Source organism: Anolis carolinensis, chromosome 3, assembly GCF_035594765.1.
Source record: "Anolis carolinensis isolate JA03-04 chromosome 3, rAnoCar3.1.pri, whole genome shotgun sequence".
Taxonomy (NCBI): domain Eukaryota; kingdom Metazoa; phylum Chordata; class Lepidosauria; order Squamata; family Dactyloidae; genus Anolis; species Anolis carolinensis.
Window position 1 is genome coordinate 22,705,831 of NC_085843.1, and position 21,397 is coordinate 22,727,227.

The window sequence follows — 21,397 nt, forward strand, 5'->3', positions numbered from 1 at the left end:
GTGCGCTCCGTTTGCCCATCCGTTTGGGGATGATGAGCTGAAGATAAACGAGAGTCTATGCCCAATAGTTTTTGTAGTGCCTTCCAGAAACGAGAGGTGAATTGGGATCCACGGTCTGTGACCAAACTCTTGGGCAATCCATGTAGTCTGAAAACATGTTGGAGGAATAAATCTGCAGTCTCTTGGGCCGTGGGGAGGCCTTCACAGGGAATGAAATGGGCTAACTTGGTGAAAAGGTCCACCACCACTAGGATCGTGGTGAATCCACAGGAAGGTGGTAAGTCAGTGATAAAATCCGCAGAAATTATTTCCCATGGGCGAGATGGGGTAGGAAGGGGGTGTAGAAGCCCTGAGGGCTTCTCCCTTCTTATCTTGGAGCGCTGGCATACTGGGCAGGTGTTGACATATTTTTCCACATCTTTGCGGATCTTAGGCCACCAGAAATCTCTTAGGATCAAATGCATGGTTTTAAATAGTCCGAAATGCCCTGCTGGTTTGCAGTCATGACACAGACGAAGTGCTTTTTCCCTGCCCGGTCCGGGTGGGATATAAACATGATTTCTATAGCAAAGCAGTCCATCTTTAAGCGAAAAGGGAAAATGCAGACCTTGACGAAGTTGGTCCTGCGCCCAGGCATCTGCTTGCTGACTAGCCCTGATTTCTTGAGCACAGATGGGTCCTGGAGTAGAGGGAGTTGAATCAATGGGAGTGGATTTGGTGTTCCCCACTGTGAGCGTGGCAAAGTTCTCGGGTTGTAGTAGTTGGGATTCAAAGGTCTCCTTGCGTCCTGCAGCGTATTCCGGTTTACGTGACAGGGCGTCTGCTTGCTTGGTTTGGGCTGGGGTCACATAATGAATCTGGAAGTTGAAACGTTCAAAGAATAAAGCCCAACGTTGCTGCCTCTGATTTAGCTTGCGGGCAGTTCTTAGATGCTCTAGATTCCGATGATCAGTGTGGACTTCAATGGGAAATTTGGCCCCTTCTAGCCAATGTCTCCAAGTTTCAAAAGCTGCCTTTATGGCTAATAGTTCTTTTTCCCAAATGGTATAGTTCCTCTCTGGTGCGGTAAGTTGACGAGAATAATAGGCACAAGGATGAAGGTGATCTCCCACCGGTTGTAGGAGCACAGCCCCAATTGCCACATCAGAGGCGTCCGCTTGCACCACAAAAAGGGTTTCAGGATCTGGATGCTGAAGGATTGGCTGGGATGTGAATAATTTCTTTAGTTGCTGGAACCCTTTCTCTGCTTGATCAGTCCAGCGGAAGGGCTGTTTCCCACGGATGCAGCTGGTGATTGGGTCAGACCAGCGGGCAAAATCTGGAATGAACTTGCGGTAATAGTTCGCGAACCCCAAGAATCGCTGCACCTCTTTCTTGTTGGTTGGCGCCCGCCATTCCAATACTGCTGAAACTTTTGCCGGGTCCATGGAGAGCCCTAGAGGCGAGATGCGGTACCCCAGGAAATCTACCTCTTGTAGATCAAAAGCGCATTTTTCCAGCTTGGCATAAAGTCCATGATCCCGCAATCGTTGTAACACCATTTTAACGTGGTTCTCATGTTCTGATTGTGATCTAGAAAACACCAAAAAATCGTCCAGGTAGATGATCAAGAACCGATCTAGATAGTCCTGAAAAATGTCATTGACAAAATGCTGGAACGTTGCGGGAGCTCCGCATAATCCATAATTCATAACTCGGGACTCGAATAATCCGAATTTAGTCTGGAAGGCGGTCTTCCACTCGTCCCCTTCTCTGATGCGAACTAGATTATAAGCCCCCCGTAGGTCCAGCTTGGTGTAGACCTTGGCTCCTCGAAGTCGGTCTAATAGATCCGAGATTAAGGGCAGGGGATAGCTGTTCCGCTTAGTGATATTGTTCAATGCTCTGTAGTCCACCACCAAGCGTAATTCCCCTGACTTCTTCTTCACAAACATCACTGGGGAGGCGGCTGGGGATTGAGAGGGTCTGATGAATCCTTTGCGAAGGTTTGTCTCTATGAATTCCCTGAGAGCTTCTTGCTCTGGTTCAGTCAGGGAGTAGAGATGCCCTCGCGGGATCGGGGCCCCCTCCACCAAGTCAATGGCACAGTCATAAGGCCTATGTGGGGGTAATTTTTCGGCTTCTTTTTCATTGAATACATCCCAATACTCGGAGTACTTCTTTGGCAAGGTGATAATGGGCTCGGTGTCTGTGGCATGGCAGACCTTGGCTACGAGGCAATGGTTTTGGCAGTACTTTGAAGCAAACTGCAGTTCTCTGTTGGACCAGGAGATGCTTGGGTCGTGAAGTGTCAGCCATGGAATCCCCAAAATCACAGGGAAATGGGGAACTTCAGTAACAAAGAAGGAAATCTCTTCCATATGTTCCCTTATCCACATCCTGGTGGGTTCCGACCACTGGCTTACGGGGCCCGTCTTGAGAGGACGGCCATCGATGGCTTGCACCACACGGGCATTCTTGAAGTCATGATATTGTAATCCCAGAGAGTCGGCATACTCTCTATCAATGAAATTGTTGGTAGCTCCTGAGTCTATCATGGCGTGGATCATGACGGGTCCCTTTTTTGCTGACCATAAGGTGACCACTAGAAGGAACAGGACCCCGGTTGGCGGCTCTTGAATGGGTTTCTTGACCGGGTTGGCGAGCCTCTCTACGCCCGGTCGTTGGCTTCCCCCGCCGGCGGTGTGCCAGCCGCCTCAGACGCCTTCGTCTCCGTGGAGGACGCCGCCGCAAGACGGGCGGCGGGCTTCCCTTTGGCTGGGCACTCTCTGGCGAAGTGGCCCCCATTCCCGCAATACCAACAGAGATTTAGGCGTTGGCGGCGGGCCTTCTCGGCGGCATCTAATCTGGGACGCACATTGCCCAACTGCATCGGCACCTCCTCGCTCCCTCTGGGGTATGGGGATGGTGGTGGGGGTCTCCACACTGGACGCGGCTGAACGCTGGCGGGAGCGGGGGGTTTTGCCCCAGCTCTACCGCTCTGGCCTCGTACCCACTGTTTCCTGTTGGCAATCATGACTTCAGCCCGTAAACATTGATCGATGAGTGCTTCAAGCGTTTGGGGAGGATCCACCTTGGAGATTTCCTCCAGCATTTCAATGTTGAGACCCTCCCGAAATTGTCCTCTGAGGGCAACATCGTTCCAGCCGGTGTTGTGGGCCAGCACTCGGAACTCGGCTATGTACTGAGACATGGGTCTGTCTCCTTGGAAGAGGCGGCGGAGTTTGTGCCCGGCTGCCTCCAAATTGTCCTCGATTCCCCAGGTCGCCTTAAGGTGGTCCAAGAAATGTTGCGCTGACCTTAGATGTGGGGAGGCTTGGTCGAACAGAGCCGTCGCCCAGTTAGCCGCTGGCCCGTCTAGGAGACTGTAAATCCACGCCACCTTGATGTCTTCCTGGGGGAACTCGGCATCACGGGCCTCTAGATAAGCTTGGCATTGGCGACGGAAAACATGAACCTTAGAAGCTTCTCCAGTAAACTTGGTTGGCAACGCCATGGCCGGAAGACGGATTCCGCGTTCCTTCAAACCCTTTATTTCCCCATCCTGTGCATTGAGCTTATCACGGATTCGGTCCACCTCATCCTTGTCGATGGTGTAGGTAAGCGGCTGCCCACCCGGCACGGTTCCGGTAGACATTCTGGCCTTGGTTAATTGGTGCTTATGGGTGGCGGAGTCAAACTGTCAAGACCCAGGCTACAGAGCACCAATAACCATACGCAGAGGCCAGATTCTATCTAATATCTTTATTAAGGAAATATATAAAGTTAATAAAAGCAAATGTAAAAGTTAGTCCAGAAGCAGACCTTTCAGGAAAGGTCAAAATTAGTCCAAGGAAACAATGTCCAATATGAAATATTAAGGTCCAAAGTTGTAATCCAATAACCGAAACACTCACTTTGCCAGGCAAAGTGAGGGGAGATGACAAGGTCCTTTAGTCCATGAACTTGAGCAAGGCTAGGAAATAACTTGATACTTGAAACAAGGCTTGAATCGTGGAACAAGGTAACGAGGAACAAGAACAAGGTCCGTGGAATAACTTGGTAAAATCCGTGAAACAAGGCAAGGTTTAGTCCTGGGAAACAAGGCAAGGTCCGTAGGTAAACAAAGGCTGGGAAACAGGAGCGAAGGCTGGAAACAAGGACAAGGCTTGAGCAGGAACGAGGCTTGAAACGGAGCGCGCTGTTCAGACACAACTCGCTCCGGAGGCTGACGAATTGACTCCGCAAAGTTACTCCGCGGGTAAAACACCTATATAGAGTCTAACTTTCCCGCCGAGAGCAGTTCTCTGGGAACCAGAAACGAAAGCTAATCTCTGAGACCAGATGTTTGACTCCTTAAAGATTCTCATGGAAAGCAGGCTTAATTGGCTAAATTCTTAGCAATTATTCTAGCACTCCTGCGCGAGGCCGCTTCCAAACCTCTCTGTTGTTTACAAAACTCATGGCGAGAAAACACAGGAGAAGTAGCCTCAGTGTTTGTTTGACATACTTCTGGAACATAACCCTCTTGCAGGTGCAAGGTTCCCAGATCTGGCTGGGAAGAATCTGTCTGGGAAGAATCCAGTTCTGACTGGGAAGGTAAAAAACCCAAGTTTTCTTCTTCATCAGGCATCACAATGTCATGAGCAGGACTACAAGGCCCATGGGTCATCACAGTTTGGTTATTTGGGGTACTGATTCAGAAAATTGCATTAGATAGACCACATCAGCTCTAGTTTCTGATACAGAACATATGCCACCCAGTAGTCGCTATCTGCTCACCAACAGAAAACCATATTTAATAATCTAGAGCTATCCAATGCAATTTTCTGAATCAGCACCTCAGATAACCCTAGGAACAGGCCTAAAAATGAAGACACTATGGCTCCCCTGCTTCCAGGTGCCACAGGGAGAGGCTCTGCTCAGGGGGAGGGAGGAGGAGGAGGAGAAGCAACAGTCAGGAGGCTTATTGTCGCGCCTTTCGTGGGTAGTCAGCCTCTCCATTCCCGATATCCTCGTTGCCTCGGCACTGTAAGAGCGTTTTACGAGACCAATTGATGTCGTTGCACGGTGTAGTAACGGTGAGGCAGTGGACCATATTTTAGTTCTTGGGGACCATTGGTGGTCCACGGACCACAGGTTGGGAGCCACTTCTTTAACAGGAAGCCATTGGGTATGGTTTGCAATTGTGGCTGATTCCCTCTCCCCTGTCCTATTCTGCCAGGAAAAGATTCTTCTGGGACTTTTTGTGAAGATGTTGAAGTGTTTCTCTGAAGTGCCTTCAGGTTCTCCTTTGACAGGCAACATAGGGAAAGGTATATTTATATAGATTTTGCTCTTGTGTGGAGGAGGGTTTGACAGTTTAGACATGCTGATCCTAGAGAATTCACATCAGAAACCTATTGGGTCACGAAAGGGGCATTTATGATCTCTATTCCAGCTGGTTTTTTTTTTAAATGGCAGCATTAGTATAATCTGCCCCAGAGATACAGTTATAAGAGAAAAGTCAGCTTGAGAAACACTATCATTTGTCCTGTCTTGCTTTAAATCATGCCTGTTTTTTTCCCCTCCCCCATCAAATCGTTTCTCATCTGGAACACATTTTAGCAAAACCAGACATGTATTACTGTTTGCAATGTGGACCTCGTTTGTCCCATTTTGTAATACTATTTAAATAGCTTTCACAGCTGTCTCCTAAAGTCCTTGATAAAGATATGGAACAAAGGAAGAGGAAAACAGAGAAGGGAGGAGGAGACAGAGTGAAATACTCAATGCTGGAAAGAAATAAGGGCTGCCTGAAAAATCTTAATGAGCATATACTGTGTACACACTAATATCATACAACTTAAATGTTTTTGCAAAACGTTTCTCAAAGAAGATGAATTGAGCCCAATTCTTCGTCATGAACTATATTCAAGCATAGATATCAGTATATGAACTAACCCTCAATTCCTGCTTAAAGTACTTTCTGTTTGGGGTAGTGGTTGCATACCCATTTTAACATTAGCTTTGGCTGTTCCCTAGTACAGGGCTCATCATTGAGTGTCCATTGAGTTTTGCTTGGAGTGTAGGATTGTGTTGTGAGATATGTCAGGGCGAGATGAGGTGTTTCCTAACATGCTGCTGACATAATGGATAGCTGGCTATGTTAAGTACTGATGGCACTGCTTAACTTTTCACAGGCCAGCACAGATGCAGGAACAGCAGGAGCCTTGACTCCCCAGCACATCCGTGCTCACTCTTCTCCAGCCTCGCTGCAGTTGGGAACGGTTTCTCCAGGAGCACTGACCCCTTCCAGTGTAGTTCCTGGAGGCGCACCTTCTCAACACCTCCGCCAATCATCTTTTGAAATACCTGATGACGTGCCCTTACCACCTGGTTGGGAGATGGCAAAGACACCTTCTGGCCAGAGATATTTTCTGAAGTAAGTAACATTACAAAAGGAATAGGGTGAATTACATTCTTATTTTTCCATATTTTGTGCTTGCCTTGTTTATGTGAAGCTGTTCTTTTTAAACAGTGTGAATCACCGTGAAAATTATACTTTCAGCCACAGAGGGTCAACTTGCAGGTTTAAGGTTTCAGCAACTTAAATTACACTGACTTAAAACATTGTGTAGCACTCATGGGCACATTCAGAGTATTGGAATATTATTGATGATGTGGAAGGGTCCACAGCACACACTTTGCAGCGACTAAGAACATAGTTGACAGAAACCTCTGCCTTGAAAAAGAGCATGGCCGAGAGACGCCTCTGCTTGGAATATTCATAGTGACTATTCAGAGGTAGCCATGTTGGCCATACAGCAAAAAATTTCCAAAATCCATAAAGAAGTAGTAATTTTATCAACCACCATAAATGCATGAAACACATTATGTGGACTTTTAAATACTACTGGTGTCTTCATCAAGTTAAAGATGCTAAAGAGATGCAGGAGAAGGAAAATGGAGTTGGAATCGCCATCTTATGTTTCTATTGTTGCTCAGTTGGTTTGAGGAAAAATCAGTACAAGCAAAGGCCATGTGAGGACAGAGACAAAGGCCAGTGATATTTAAATTTCAGTAGCAGCAGTTACTTTACTTATATTTCTAACATCATCACTTTTCTCCTCTTGTATGATTTTGTTAACATATTTATCCTACCTGATGAAAAAATGAGTGCAGCTTCAAAAGCTTGCATAATGTGCTTTGTGCATTTTGATTGGCCAATAAAAGCATCGTCCTTTTGTATATTTTGGATTTTGTTTTATTTTGGGAGTTGCTAGGTCTGATTCTGATTCCCAATACGTTCATACAGCTTTAGGCATGCAAAAGATGGTGGTAGGGGAGTCATATACTGGGGCCAGATTCTTACTCCTTTGTTTCTGATTTTTGGCATTTTCTGCCACAATATATTAGAGCGAATCAGAATCATAGAGTCATACAGTTGGAAGAGACCTCATGGGCCATCTAGTCCAACCCCCTGCCATGACTTGGCAAGAAAACGTTGCTTTCTCTTATCTGTTATGAAACCTCTTCTAGACTGAATATTTTTCCATGAACGAAAAACACTTTTTCTGGTTAAAGTACTCTTGTAACAGTCATAGTACATAAGAGAAAACAGTTGTAATACATATACAAAAACATATAAATTATAAACTTTTATATATCTAAAAATTAGAAGAAAATTATAGAAGTTGTTGATTAGCTCCATCCTGTTTCATACGTTTTAGAAGCTGGGTGTTTTCATATTTTCAATTGATGCCACTTTAATCCATTGTCCCTGTAAGGAGCCTCACATTCTTAAAGTTCTGCTATTCCTAATAGTTTTGTTCGACATAGTATTACTGTTCTTGGTATAGTTGAACTCCCACCCTGTGTGCCTTTCTTAGACAGGACTTTGTTCATGCCCATGGAGAGATTGATCCATTGGGTAGCCTTTTCCTCTCATACAAAATTATAGGAATCTATCCTTGAAGGAATGCCCATTCAGAATAGAGATTATTGGCCCATGTATGTGCCAGTCTTCAGAAAAGGGTTCCAGCAAACCACTAATTGCTGTTTTGAATGTGTGTAAGATGGTGATTTCATATCTCTGCTTTTTAAAAAGACAAATGATAAGTAAGTGTGCTTGGAGTGATTCGGGATGAAATAAGTGGTCTCATCTAACCATTGTTGATACTACGTTATTGTTTCTCCCTTTCTCCAAGGAACTTAGTGCAGCCTGTTGTCTCCCACCCCTCACCCCATTCTATCTTCACAGCAACACTGAGGATGTATTAGAAAGAGAGCAAGAGAATGCCAAGACTTACAGTGAACTTCATGACTGAACAGGGAATTGAACCCAACTTTACCCACTGAACCACATTATATCTCTGTATACTTATTTGATTCACACAAGTTAAGTTCTTTGGCTTAAGATAAGTTTTTTTTTTTCACGGAAATAGCCGGGTATAAAGAATGGCCTTTCATAACATTTTCTACTGGCTTTAACTAGCTTAGTTAGCTGCTGCCATGGCTAACTATGAAAGAAAGTTTCAAAATAAAATTAGAATTATTTGGGACTTTTCAGAAAGCTTAGCAAAAGAAATACAAGCTTATACATTTAGCTGTAGTTAGTGATAGCTCATAGCGCAAACATGCAGTACACTTTTTCATGCAGAAGTAGCAAATATGGTTCCCATCATCCCCAGTTAATAGGATCGGGCGGTAGGTGATGAAATAAACCTTTGCCTAAAACAGTGGTTCTCAACCTGTGGGCCCCCAGGTGTTTGGCCTTCAACTCCCAGAAATCCTAAAAGCTGATAAACTGGCTGGGATTTCTGGGAGTTGTAGGCCAAACCACCTGGGGACCCATAGGTTGAGAGCCTAAAATCTTTTCAAGAGCAGCTTACCAAAAAGCATCTATTAGTCAGAGTAGGTAGGAGGCTACAAAGACTGTTGATTTGACCAGGTCTAAGGTAGTGATGCATATGTTTGCCCAAAGGATAGCCAGATAAAAGTTGAATTTACAGAATATTCCTAAATTTGATTAGGTACTGCTCAGAGTTTATTTTTGAGTTTATTCATCTGAGTAAATGTAACATATCTAAGTGGTGGTTCGGCTTTTTCAGCAGGTCCTTGAATTACACTGTAAACAACTTGCATTCCAAAATCTAACAAGACCAGTATGGATGCTGCTTTGTAATTTGTGGTTTAAAGGTGGCTTGTTTCAAACAAACCATAGTGAAAATTAACCCCATAATTGTATGATATGACAAGCTATAGTGAATTAAGAAGACATTTTCCCAATTTCCTTGTGGCCGCACTAGAACGAAACAGAAGACATGCTACTTTCAGGCTTATTTCAATGTGTTCCTGGAGCGATACAATATTTTGACATCAGAGTCAGCCCATAGAATAGTAGAGTGGTTGAGAGAATGGATTTTGAGGTAGGGCATCAGGAAGGAAATTGCCATTATCATAATGATAGGAGATAGCGGGAATTCCCTTTACTCTTAGCCATTGGAGGGCTGGATAAGTGGCCCAAGCACTTTCCGTACTGTTTTACAGAAAGATTGTTGTAAGAAGTACAGTCCTTTGTTGTAAGGATTATTAAGGCAATTAATGTGAATTTCTTTAACCAATACAGTTTGAAAGCAGTACAACTGGATAGTTCTTGATATTGTAACCAGTTTCAACTTTTTACCCTGTCTTGAACATCCCGCAAGTGGCAGGTTGGTGTTAAGATCATTCAGGTATTTCCATTAATGTCGCACCAGAACTTCTGTCACTCACCATTCCATTAAAATTAGCATGGGGAGCCACATGTGAATTCTTTTTTCTTCTTGATGAACTTTGAGGAGTGTAAGATCTATGGCAGTGATTTCCAAACTTTGGTTCTCCACTTGTTTTAGATCAGTGGTTCTCAAACTGTAGGTCCCCAGGTGTTTTGGCCGACAACTCCCAGAAATCCTAGCCAGTTTGTTAGGACTTCTGGGAGTTGAAGGCCAAAACATCTGGGGATCCACAGAATGAGAACCACTGTTTTAGACCTTAACTTAAAAAGCCCCAGCCAGCTTGTCCAATGGTTGGGGATTCTGGGAGCTAAAGCCCAAAGCATTCAAAGGGCTAAAATTTGAGAACCACTGACCTAAGGCAAGGAGCTGCAGGTTTCAGTTTCCATCCCTAGTATTTCCAGAATCCAGGGCAAACTGAGAGGGACTTCTGTTGGAAGCCCAAGAGAGCTGTTGGTAGACTACTGTGTGTAACATGGACTAAACCAGGCATGGGCAAATTTCTGCCCTCCAGGTGTTTTGGACTTCAACTCCCGCAACTTCCACAACAATTGTGGGAGTTGAAGTCCAAAACACCTGGAGGGCCGAAATTTGCCCACGTCTGGACTAAACCCACATTTCCCCCAAGCCTTACATAGAGAAAATACTGAGCAAGATGAACTGGTGGTCTAACTACATGTTAACTACCTATACTTGTGTGAACCTTTTCAATCCCAGTGTTGCAATACACATATCTAATTCAGATCAAGTGTACATAATTTGCAAACTACTTGTTAATCTTCGTGATGAAATAAATTCTAAACAAAATAAAGTCTTCTCTAAAGAGATGGAAAGCTAGCCTTTTATAGTTGGGTTGTAAAAATGCTCATTTGAGTTGAAAGCAGAGGAAACAGATTTGATCATGACCAGATTTTCGACAGCTTTATTATTGCAGCAGAAAATCTCCCCCCTCTAAGAGGTGTCTCTCCCCCCAAACTTTTTTTTTTTGTTGGACTTTGGTATCTATTTCAAAGGGTCAGGTTTCAGTAAGAACAATAAAGAGTTTAGAGACTGGAAAGTACACATAAGTCTGGCAAACTCATCTGCATGAGCAAGATCATTTGTTCTCAAGCAGACGTCCAAAGTAAATGATTGAAAGAGCTGCTCGCTGTGAAGGATGGGTCTTGAAGAGAAAGAAGAGCAGAAACAAACCAGGTTGTTATGAAGGAAAATAAAGGCTGTACTTTTTTTGAACCTCTCCCTGCTGGGTCACATGCTGATCAGGGGAGATTTTAAACAGCTTATTAAGTTGTTTTTCTTTCTCCTTTTCCTTGGGTGCTGCTGTTGTTTGGTAGAATCTGAGGACAGTTTCAAAGTTTTGTTTAGGTCTGAAAAATAGCATTGATGCTTCTGTATAGATTAGGCATGGGCAAACTTGGGCCCTCCAGGTGTTTTGGACATCAACTCCCACAATTCCTAACAGCCTATTTTGAGAATTGACGTCCAAAACACCTGGAGGGCCCCAGTTTGCCCATACCTGGTATAGATCCTGTATGTGATGTAGAATTGTGGCAGAATCATTATTTGTGCACAACGATTTCTTACTTTTTTGTAACCCAGGTTGCCTTAATTGTAAGATGATTTTGTTTTTGTTTAAGGCTTGTTCTGGAGAAAATAAATTCACGATCTTCAAAAAGAAATTGGTGTATTCTTTTTTTACTTTCAAATCTAAGATACAACTTCAAAGCACAGCTGGTAATATTGTCATGCCGCTTGTATGAAACACATTAATATTTTTGAGCTTGCAGCTAGATTAATATTTTCTTTGCCCATATTAAACCTTTGAAGCCATTCAAATTTTTATATTAATCCTTATGTGACTTGATCTGATACTTGCTTTTGCATTCTCCTTTTCTTTCCTTCTGCCAGATCTGGTCCATGAGATTATCTCAGTGCCAACAGCCTTTTGGGACCATGCATCTGGCTGCTAAGAAACAATGAGGCGTGGCAAAAATTACCTGTGTCTCATTTCTTTTTTCTTAATGTTGGAAAAAGTGACAATTGGGTGTATAGCTTCCATGGTGAAGCACTGCCTCAGATGCAGCACCAGACTATGGTTGCTGCATGTGTTCTGCTTTCACAGACTATGGGCATACATTATTGACAGGAGAAAATGTTTGCTCAGGTAGTATACACAGATTTATTTTTCGTGTCAGGAGCCACTTGAGAAACTGGAAGTCGCTTCTGGTGTTAGAGAATTGGCCATCTGTAAGGACGTTACCCAGAGGACGTCCGGATGTTTGGATGTTTTTACCATCCTTGTGCGAGGCTTCTCTCATGTCCCCACATGGGGAGCTGGAGCTGACAGAAGAAGCTTATCCGCACTCTCCCTCGATTCGAACTGGCAACCTTCAGGTCAGCAACCCAATCTTCAAGTCAGTAGTCCTGCCGGCACAAGGGTTTAACCCATTGCGCCACTGGGAGATAGGTACACAGATAGGTAGTATATACTGTTGTTCTCAATCTTAGATTATTATGATTTATTCCATCCTGCTCAATTTGATGTTTCATTCTATGTTCACTTATCTTGGCACTGTACCATTATAATACTTTTCAACTGCTGTAGGATGCACATTTGGTCTTAAATGTCTGAGATGACCAAAGTAGTACTTGTCACAAGAAGCCTTTTGTGAGTGAAGCATCACAAATTAACATCTAATCATATAATTGAAAGTGACCACAAGGGCCATTTAGTTAATGCTCTGTTGTTCCATGGTAATGATGCTCATCCATACTGGAAGCAGGTAATGTTTGCATAGATATTGGGATTTAGCTGCCCCATTCATTGTGTAACACAAGTAGCATGTAGTTTACCTGAACAAAGGTTAATGTTGTTTGTACATATCTTTTGTTATATCAACTGTTTCAAAACTGTCTGTTTAGAAAATGTTGCTTTAAGTTAGTGCTCTATTAATTTATAATGATTTGTCTTCCTAAAGACTGCAGTGGTGCTTGATGTTGTTTCTGTGGTTGTTAACTTATGGAGTGGGTTTTTTAAAATAGTATATGTCGTCTGTTAAATTAGAAACATATTTTAGAAACATAAGTGACAGAAAAGGAATTCATGTTGTTGTGATTTCATGTCATTTCACCTTATGGTGACTCTGTTTTTCTTTTTTTTGGGACTGAGAATATGTGACTTGCCCAAGGGCAACCAGTGGATTTCCATGACAGAATAGGGAATTGATCACTAGTCTCCAGAATTGTAGTTCAGTGCTCATAGCTTGAGAGAAGTGTCACTTCCTTACACTTCATTGATCAAATTATCTACTTTTATTTGGTGTTCTTGGTATGATGACGTCCAATAAATCTGGTTTTCATGGTAAGATTCTTCAGCAGTAAAATAGGAATAGGCAGTTCCTGGATGAGAAATAAGTGTCTTTATACCCAATAATTGGAACAGAGTCGGAATGCAAAACAAAAAACTCTTATTTCTCAACCTTTGTGTATAGAAACAGTGGTGGACGAGTCAATATAGGAGGCTCTCCATCTTCCTTGATAACATGTTATCTTTTTCACCTTTACTTCTCTATCTTGACATCTCTGTTGAATTATTTATTGTTTCAGAAGCAAATTGAAAATAGAGTTATAATGTAAAAAAATAACATAAAGTTAAAAACTTGGCATTATACTAAATTTCCTTTGACCAGAAGCTGGCAACTTGGAGTGCTACTGGTGTTGCAGTAATTTATTTATTTATTTACAGTATTTATATTCCGCCCTTCTTACCCCAAAGGGGACTCAGGGCGGATCACATTATACACACATAGGGCAAACATTCAATGCCCATAAACACATCAAACAGAGACCGAGACAGACAGACGCAGAGGCAAGTTAACCTTCTTCTGAGGGAATGTTCAATTCTGGCCACAGGGGGGAGCAGCTGCTTCATCATCTACTCGGGTGGCACTTCCTCATTCCAGGTCGTAAATTAGTTAACCTTGCCTCCCCACCTTTTTAATAAGTGGTACCTTATTTCCTACTTGATAGATGCAACTATCTTTTGGGTTGCTAGGTCAGCAACGAGCAGGGGCTATTTTTTATTTTTAATTGACGGGTGCTCACCCCGCCACGGGCTGGCCTCGAACCTTGTAGTAAGTGGTCTGTGGTTTGTTCTTCTTTACATTCGCAAGTCGTGGGTTCCACTTTGTAGCCCCATTTCTTAAGGTTTACTCTGCATCTTGTGGTTCCAGAGTGCTGTCTGTTCAGTGCCTTCTAAGTCACCCAGTCTTTTTTGTTTGTTTGTTTGCATTTTCCAAAGAGCACAATTTGCTTCTGGTGTGAGAGTATCTTCTGGTGTGAGATTATCAGCTGTCTACAGAGACACTTCCTAGGGGAGGCTTCTCTCATGTCCCCATCTCTGTTGATGAACATGTTGGACCAGGTGTGTAGGCTGGTCATTGAAGTTTTAATAGGAACCAAAGTACTTAATGTTCCTCCAAAGCAAGATCTTATAAAATTGTATCTCTTGCATCTTTCCTATTTGCCAATGTGGGACAGGAGAGTGTCTCTGGCACAGAGGGGACTGTGAGAAGTGTTTTGGGTGAGTTGGAAGGGTGGTAGAACAGGAAGAACAAGACACTGGTGCCTTTTGTGGACAGAATGCTTCCTGCCTGAGATGATTAGCTTTGCACTTCGTCACAGTGAACTTTTGTGGTCTTAAGTATAGAAGAATTGAAAGCTCAGAAATTCAGCATGATTTGTTATCATGAGAAATTTATTAGTTAAGAACACAGAGCATCATTCCTACCGAGTACTCTCTTTGGAGGGACTTCATACTGCACAATATGTTGGCTTGTACCGCCAATGTTCAGTCACTAGTTCCATTTTTAAAAATGGGCTTACATACTGCAAACGGCAGTCTGGACAGAAAGAGACATCTGTGTTGCTTTCGAAATGCTTCCTGTTAGCCAGCTGTAGCTTGACATTGCAGTGAACTGTAAAGTGAGGGCTTCACTTCATCCTTTAAGGCAAAATGCAAGCTTTAATTAGCATCAGATGATGATTTGCAGACCTCTGTCTTAAAGGAGAAGGGAGTTCTTTGTCCAGGTGTGCTTTTGCTTATTTTCTAGAGCAAAAAAGCAAGTTGGATGTCTGAGGTTCATAAACTCAAACATCTAATCCCCGCACAGACTCTTACAGTACTCATTAATCATGTTCCCTGCTGAGGAAATTGTTAGTGATCACCCCAGCTATCTTATGTAGTTCGTTTTCTCTGCAGGAAGCTCTTCTTCCGAGGAGTTTGTCAACAACTTCCTATTTTCTTTTTGAGCTTCCTGAATGAACTTGTGATAAGTTTTCAGTTGGGGTGCTTTTGGAGGGGTCTTGACACAGCCTTAGTGTTACCAGGTGGTGAAGCATGTTCTGTCTTTAGAAAATTAGTTTTGGATACTAAGGGAAAATGTGTGAAAATGCGACTAAAAAACCAGGATGGTTTGTTTTAAGGAAATTGCATAAATGAAGAGAGCATCGAAATTTTCTGTCAGAAAGCAACAGGACATTGTAGATGGGGTTATCTCTTACAACTGTAAACTGTTCAGGGCCCAAACTGTGTTGATTCTACAGTTTGTTCAAACTATTAGAATTAATAGAAAATAATTAGAGAAGAGACTTTGGTTTAGCAGGAAAAAAAACTGCCTCCTGCTTAAGAATGCTGGTTTAAGGAATCCTCCATTAACTAGTGGATTGATCCAGTACAACTCCCAAGAATTAGCATTCATGGTAAGTTTCACCTCTCATTCCAAACCCTGAAATGTGTTGATTCTACAATTTATTCAGACTATCAAACTATTAAAAATATTATTCAGTAGCCATTCAATGTGTTTCTTACATCAGCAGCAATAGACCAAGATTATTTATGATGAGATCCCCAGGTGCAGTATACAGCAGCTTCCTAATACACCACAATGTAGAATCATGATGTGTATGCATGCACAATATTGATTATGTTTAAAAAATGAAAATGGCAACATTTTATCCAGGAATTTTGTTTAAAAGATGAACTATTGACTTTTTTGAGTAGGAATGATATCCAGAAATACATTAGTTTGATCCTAAAGGTTTGTTTCCTTGTGCTGATTTCAGTCAGTTTGGTGACATTTGCAGGTGGGGAGATGAATTGTGCTCTTTGGAAAATGGGAAAAGACATTGAAGCTGGGCGGTTTGTGGGAAAAACAGAAACATTGGTACTGCTCCATTATCTGGGAGGAGGCCACTAGAGAGAGAAAGATAGTCAATTTTATTGGGTGGGGGAAATTGAAGGAGGGAAACCATATCCCTCATTTTTGCTGGTTATGCGCCCTCCCCCTTCCTATATAATAAATTAGGTTGGTTTCCACGATGGGGACATGGGTGGGAGAAATAGTGGGAAAACAGGGGGAAATTCCTTTATTCAACCCACCCCCTAAAATGGACTAGCCTTCTCGCTAGTCCCCCTAGTGGCCTCCGCCCAGATAATGGAACAATACCGAAACATTTAGAGGGAGAACTTCTTCCCCTCCCCACTTTTTTGCTAAAATATCCCCCCCCCCTGGAATTATGGATTATTTTCTTTAAGAACAAGGCAGGCACATGTTTAGCCAAAAGGCTCTATATGCTGTGTGATCCTGGAAACTAAGTAAGTTCAGCCCTGATTTGTACTTGGATGGGTGATACCAATGAATACCTGGTGCTGTATTGCGAGGAACTGGCAAAACCACCTCTGAATATTCTTTGGTCTAAGAAAACCCTATGGAATTCATGGCATCTCCATAAGTCAACAGGCGACTTGAAGGCTTGCAGGCACACACGTGAAAGTTTAATGTCCCAAAATCATACCTAAAAGTTATGTAAGAGGAAGACGTTTGTGTAAGGTTGTGTACAGTATCATAGTTCTTTGTAGTTCCTGAACTTATAGCCATAAATAGATATTTTAAAGGCCCAATTTGTAATCATATCCTGAATAAACTAATATTTTAATATAGCAAATTATAATTTATTGCAGAGTTATATATATATATATATAGAGAGAGAGAGAGAGAGAGAGAGAGAGCGCCACGGTGGTGCAATGGGTTAAACCCTTGGACCGGATGAACTGCTGACCTGAAGCTTGCTGGTTCGAATCCGCAAGATGGGGTGAGCTCCCACCTGTCAGTTCTTGCTTGCCGGGACATGAGAGAAGCCTCCCAGTAGGATGTTTACATATCCGGGCGTCCCTTGGGTAATGTCTCTGTAGACAGCCAATTCTCTCACACCGAAGCGACTTGCAGTATGTTCTCAAGTGGCTTCTGACACAATAAAAAATATAATGAATGCTATGTTCTGCAAGTAACAAAATTACATTAAAATGTTGTTGCGTGTTGAACATGTCTTTTCTGACTCTTGGTAATGCTAATAGTAATAATATAATAATTTTTTATTTGTATTCCGCCCTATCTCTCCGAAGGGATTCAGACAAAACTATCAGAGGATTTTGTTGGCAAGATTTGTTCAGAGGTGATTTGCCTTTGCCTTCCTCTGAGCCTTAGAGAGAGTGACTTTCCTGAGTTTCCATGGCTGAGCAGGGATTTGTGGTCTCCAGGGTCATAGTCCAATGCTGAAACCACTACAGTTCATAATGTTGAATGTTGCTTGTAACTTTTCTGAAACGTTTTATTCATTTTGAAGGCAGAAAAGGGAAAAAAAACTAATTCTTCCCATGGCTTCAAAATTTCTGTAAATTTTACATCTCAAAAAGTAGCATGTTCTGTTTTGTCTTATATGCTTATACTGACCTCTTAAAGGTTGGTTTTTTCTGTTGAAATGAATTGGGTTTTTACTACCTACTTAGTATATGCTGTATGTATGTTTATTGATTATATCTCATCATTTCCACTTTTATCTTGTTCCTTTACACAAATGCTAAACATGTTGTAGGACTCCATTCACTTTTGCCTTGCCCTGAAGTTCTTTTTCAAATCTCATATTATGACTTGCTGCTTAAGCTTTTTGTAAATTTGCTCTGGATTGTGTTAAAGCAAAGTACTAGTTTAGATGACATATTTGACTGCTTTTGACCTTTGACTTTGCCACCAAAATCTTACAGCTTGACAGTGAAGATGAATCACAGGTCTTGTATGGCTTTTAAACAATGGCTTTCGGTGGAGAATTTTATTATGTTGTAGGCTCTGCTCCAACCCAGCGTGGGGAGGTACAAACCCAGTCTTTATTTAAAAGTAAACTTTTATGTTAATCCTGCATGTACCCTACTTTTTCCATTTTGTGCCTTGGCCACATAATGTAGACTAGGCTGAGGCTGACAATGACTTGCCTAAGATCTTATGGAAGATCACCTCTATGTTTTAGCTCTCACTGCCTTGAGCTTTCCACTAGCAAACAGCATTTGCCAAATAATGGAAACTCTGAAAATAAATTTAGTGTTTACAAAAGTATAAGTAATGCAGTAGATGCATTGGAATCTGTAGATTCATGTTAAGGAGGTAATTGAAGTTCTGCAAAATAACTTTCCTTGTCTGAAGAAATGAAGGATCGTCTGCCTATTTGTGTTGGTCTTAAGGTAGAGCTAACCGATAAGGGAGCAGGGGCAGGTCAGTGGGTGGCACTGGAGGAAAGAGTAACACGTGAAATACCACACCAATGTTAAAAACAAAGCAAAACACTGCAATGTTCTTGGAAGTGAGTACTCTCCTTCATGTGTAGCTGCTGGAAAGAGAAGACTATAATGAAGGAATTTTAAGCAAACACATTGCAGGTACCCCAGGTCACATGAGTGGAACATAAAAACTGATTATTTTGTACATCAGAAAAAGGGAGTCCTTTATAAATATCTATCAGTCATTCTAGTAATTGCATTGCATGTATAGTGGGGGTGGGAAACTTCACATAATTTGTGGCCAGTTCCCCTCAACTTCCCCTTGGACTGCATCTGCCTTTTGTTGTTAACTTCTATCCAGTCAACTTTGACTTATGGCAACCCTATGAATGAAAGACCTCCAAGTCATCCCATCATCAACAAACTCAGGGTTGTGACTTCCTTGTTAAAGTCTATCCATCCATAATGCAGTCTCCTCTATTCTGGCTATCTTACCAAGGTTATTGTTAGTTAGGGAGAGTTCAGGTTTGGAACCATGTATTTGTCTTTTAGCCATCCATGGAATCCATAACATTCTTCTAGGGATATAATAATATGTGCAACATGTTATCATACTTTCCGTTATCCCCAGTCCCTTCTGAGACCATCTGTGGGGGCTATTTTTGAATTGAACTATTATATGTAAGAGAGAGATATCACTTAGCACAGCCAACCATCATATCTAATGTAATTTCAAATGGAATAAACTCACACAAATCTCAACTTCATTTTAAAACCAACAAATGATACATAAAACAAAATTTTCATTCTATTAATGACTGAGCTAGTTTGGAAAATCCCAAACTATTGCAATACCTTCACTTCCTACTTTAAAGTTATGTAAATCATGTATCATCGTTATTTTTATTTACTGAATGTTCAATAGTACTTCCACCTTGTCATTTTCTTTCTTGACTTTCTTCAATAATGGTTCCAATTGATTTGCCCTAGGACTCTGCAATATTCTACATATCCTAAATTGTTGATGTGCCTTCCTCTCATATTCATGCCTCTTTTATCCAAGTCTAATCTTGCTTTACATATGTCAGGTTCTGTATATAATGTAAACAGGATGATAAAATGCAGCTCTATGTGGCTCTATGGCCAATTGGAAACATTGTGGCTCCCTATATTTTGTCCCAACAGTAGCCTCTTGTCCTGATTTCAGGTTATATACGCATCATAACAATCAAATGTTTTGGCACACCCATTTCTTTAAGAGCGACCCATAGTTTTTCATCATCTATACAAGCGGTTCTCAAGCTTTTTCATACGCAGAGCCCTTTTTGAAGCCAAAGTTTCTTGTGGACCCCAAGAAATGTGGGCAAACTTTTTGACGCATTGTGTTTTGAAATTTGACGTATGGGCCGGGCCACTGGCAAATGAATGTTTATGCGACCAAATTGAACAAAATATAATCAAATTTGTATGCACACTTCACATATCTAATTTGTAGTGCAAAATAAAGAAAGAAACAACAAAATATTTAAAACTAAGAACAATTTTAACCAACATAAACTTTACAGTACTTCAATGGAGGACCCCAGGGCCATCCAGTCTAGCCCTTTTCTGCCATCAGTAAAAGCACAATCAAAGCACCCCCTTAATGGTTGGAGGTAAATAGGGTTCTGGAAGCAAGCAAGGTGAGGGTAAAAGGGTCTGGGCAGCAAGGAACGTGAGGAAAAAAGGTTTTTGGTGGCAAGAAACGGGGGGAGGAAGGCTTTTAGTGGTGAGGGTGGAGGAGGGAGAGGGAAGAGCAGGAAAAGGTTAGGGTTAGGGAAAGCTTGGAGGGGGGAGAGCAGCGTGGAGCCCCTCAGTATGCTCTGCAGAGCCCCAAAGGCTCCAAGGAGCACACTTTGAGAACCGCTGAGCTATACAATCAAAGGCTTTGCTATCTAAAAATCACAGGTTGATTTTCTTTTGAAATGCTTTGACGAGTTCCATTATCCAACATATGTTTGCAGTATATTCCCTAGTACCTCTTTCTTTCCTGAACTGAGTGTAGGCATCTGACATTCTTGCTCCATATATGGTAAAAGTATTCATTGTAGAATTTTGTGCATCATTTTGCTTGCATGAGCAATTAATGCTCTGGAGTAAACTAATAAGGGATAACAGCCATCAGATAAAGAGTAAGAGGTTTGTTGTTCTTTTTTTGTCATTCCTTCTCAGGTGTGTTTTATTTCTCTCTTCCTGTTCAGTTTTTTAATAACCACTTAGTTGTAGTTTAATAATTGTGGATACTATGTACATGTGTAGCTTTTGTTGGTTTTACATATAATTTGTGTGTTTTATTTTGTCTTGTTATTGAATAAAAATACTCAAAATCCTTTTCTACTATTCCCCAAAACTTAGATGTTGCTGTCATAATATTTAAAACTGTTTAGTTTTCTGCTTTCTGCTTGCATTCTCTCTCTTTAATCCTGAAAGCTTCCTCAGGCATGCATTTTGCTGGCCTTCCGACTCTGAACACCAGCTTCTCCTTACTTCTTTGTAAACCACCTTTTAACGCTTCCTGTGACTCAGAACTGGTTTGACATGAAGGCAAGGAAGACTAGTTATGGGTGGGGTGAAAGATCAAAACTATCACTAGATGTATAAAATTGAGAACACATTTTCCTGGATTGTAACCTTGGGAGCAACTGACCTTTGTAATTAAAGTTGCTTACTAATAGTGTATTGACACTTCCCTATTTTGTTTGTGTTTGCAACCATAGTAGCCTCTTCATTTATAAGTAAATTAGAGGTTACTATAACATATATAGTGCCAAGTGCTAGTATGTTGAAACTAGAGAGGAATTATTCACCATCTTATTAGCAAAGTTTACAAAAGACTTTTTATTTGCCTGAAAGTGAATGATTGAGATGCTTGAAATTCTGACGAATGAATGGAATTTCATTATATCTGACTAGCAGAATCAACTGAAGTAAATGAACAGATTTTTTAATTACTAAAGGGGATAATTTTTTTACACTTTTGTTCTAGTTTTTGTTTTAGATTTTGGGTCCATTATAG

General features: G+C 41.7%; 1 protein-coding gene across 8 annotated transcripts in view; it reads left to right on the forward strand.

Annotated features, from left to right (window-relative positions):
• yap1 (Yes1 associated transcriptional regulator) overlaps positions 1-21,397 on the forward strand; it is a 120,263-nt gene that overhangs the window by 20,489 nt on the left and 78,377 nt on the right. For all 8 annotated transcript variants that reach the window (XM_008108058.3, XM_008108060.3, XM_016992672.2 and 5 more), the window contains exon 2: positions 6,162-6,403. In XM_008108058.3, coding sequence (XP_008106265.1) covers positions 6,162-6,403 — 242 coding nt within the window. The remainder of the gene's footprint in view (positions 1-6,161; positions 6,404-21,397) is intronic.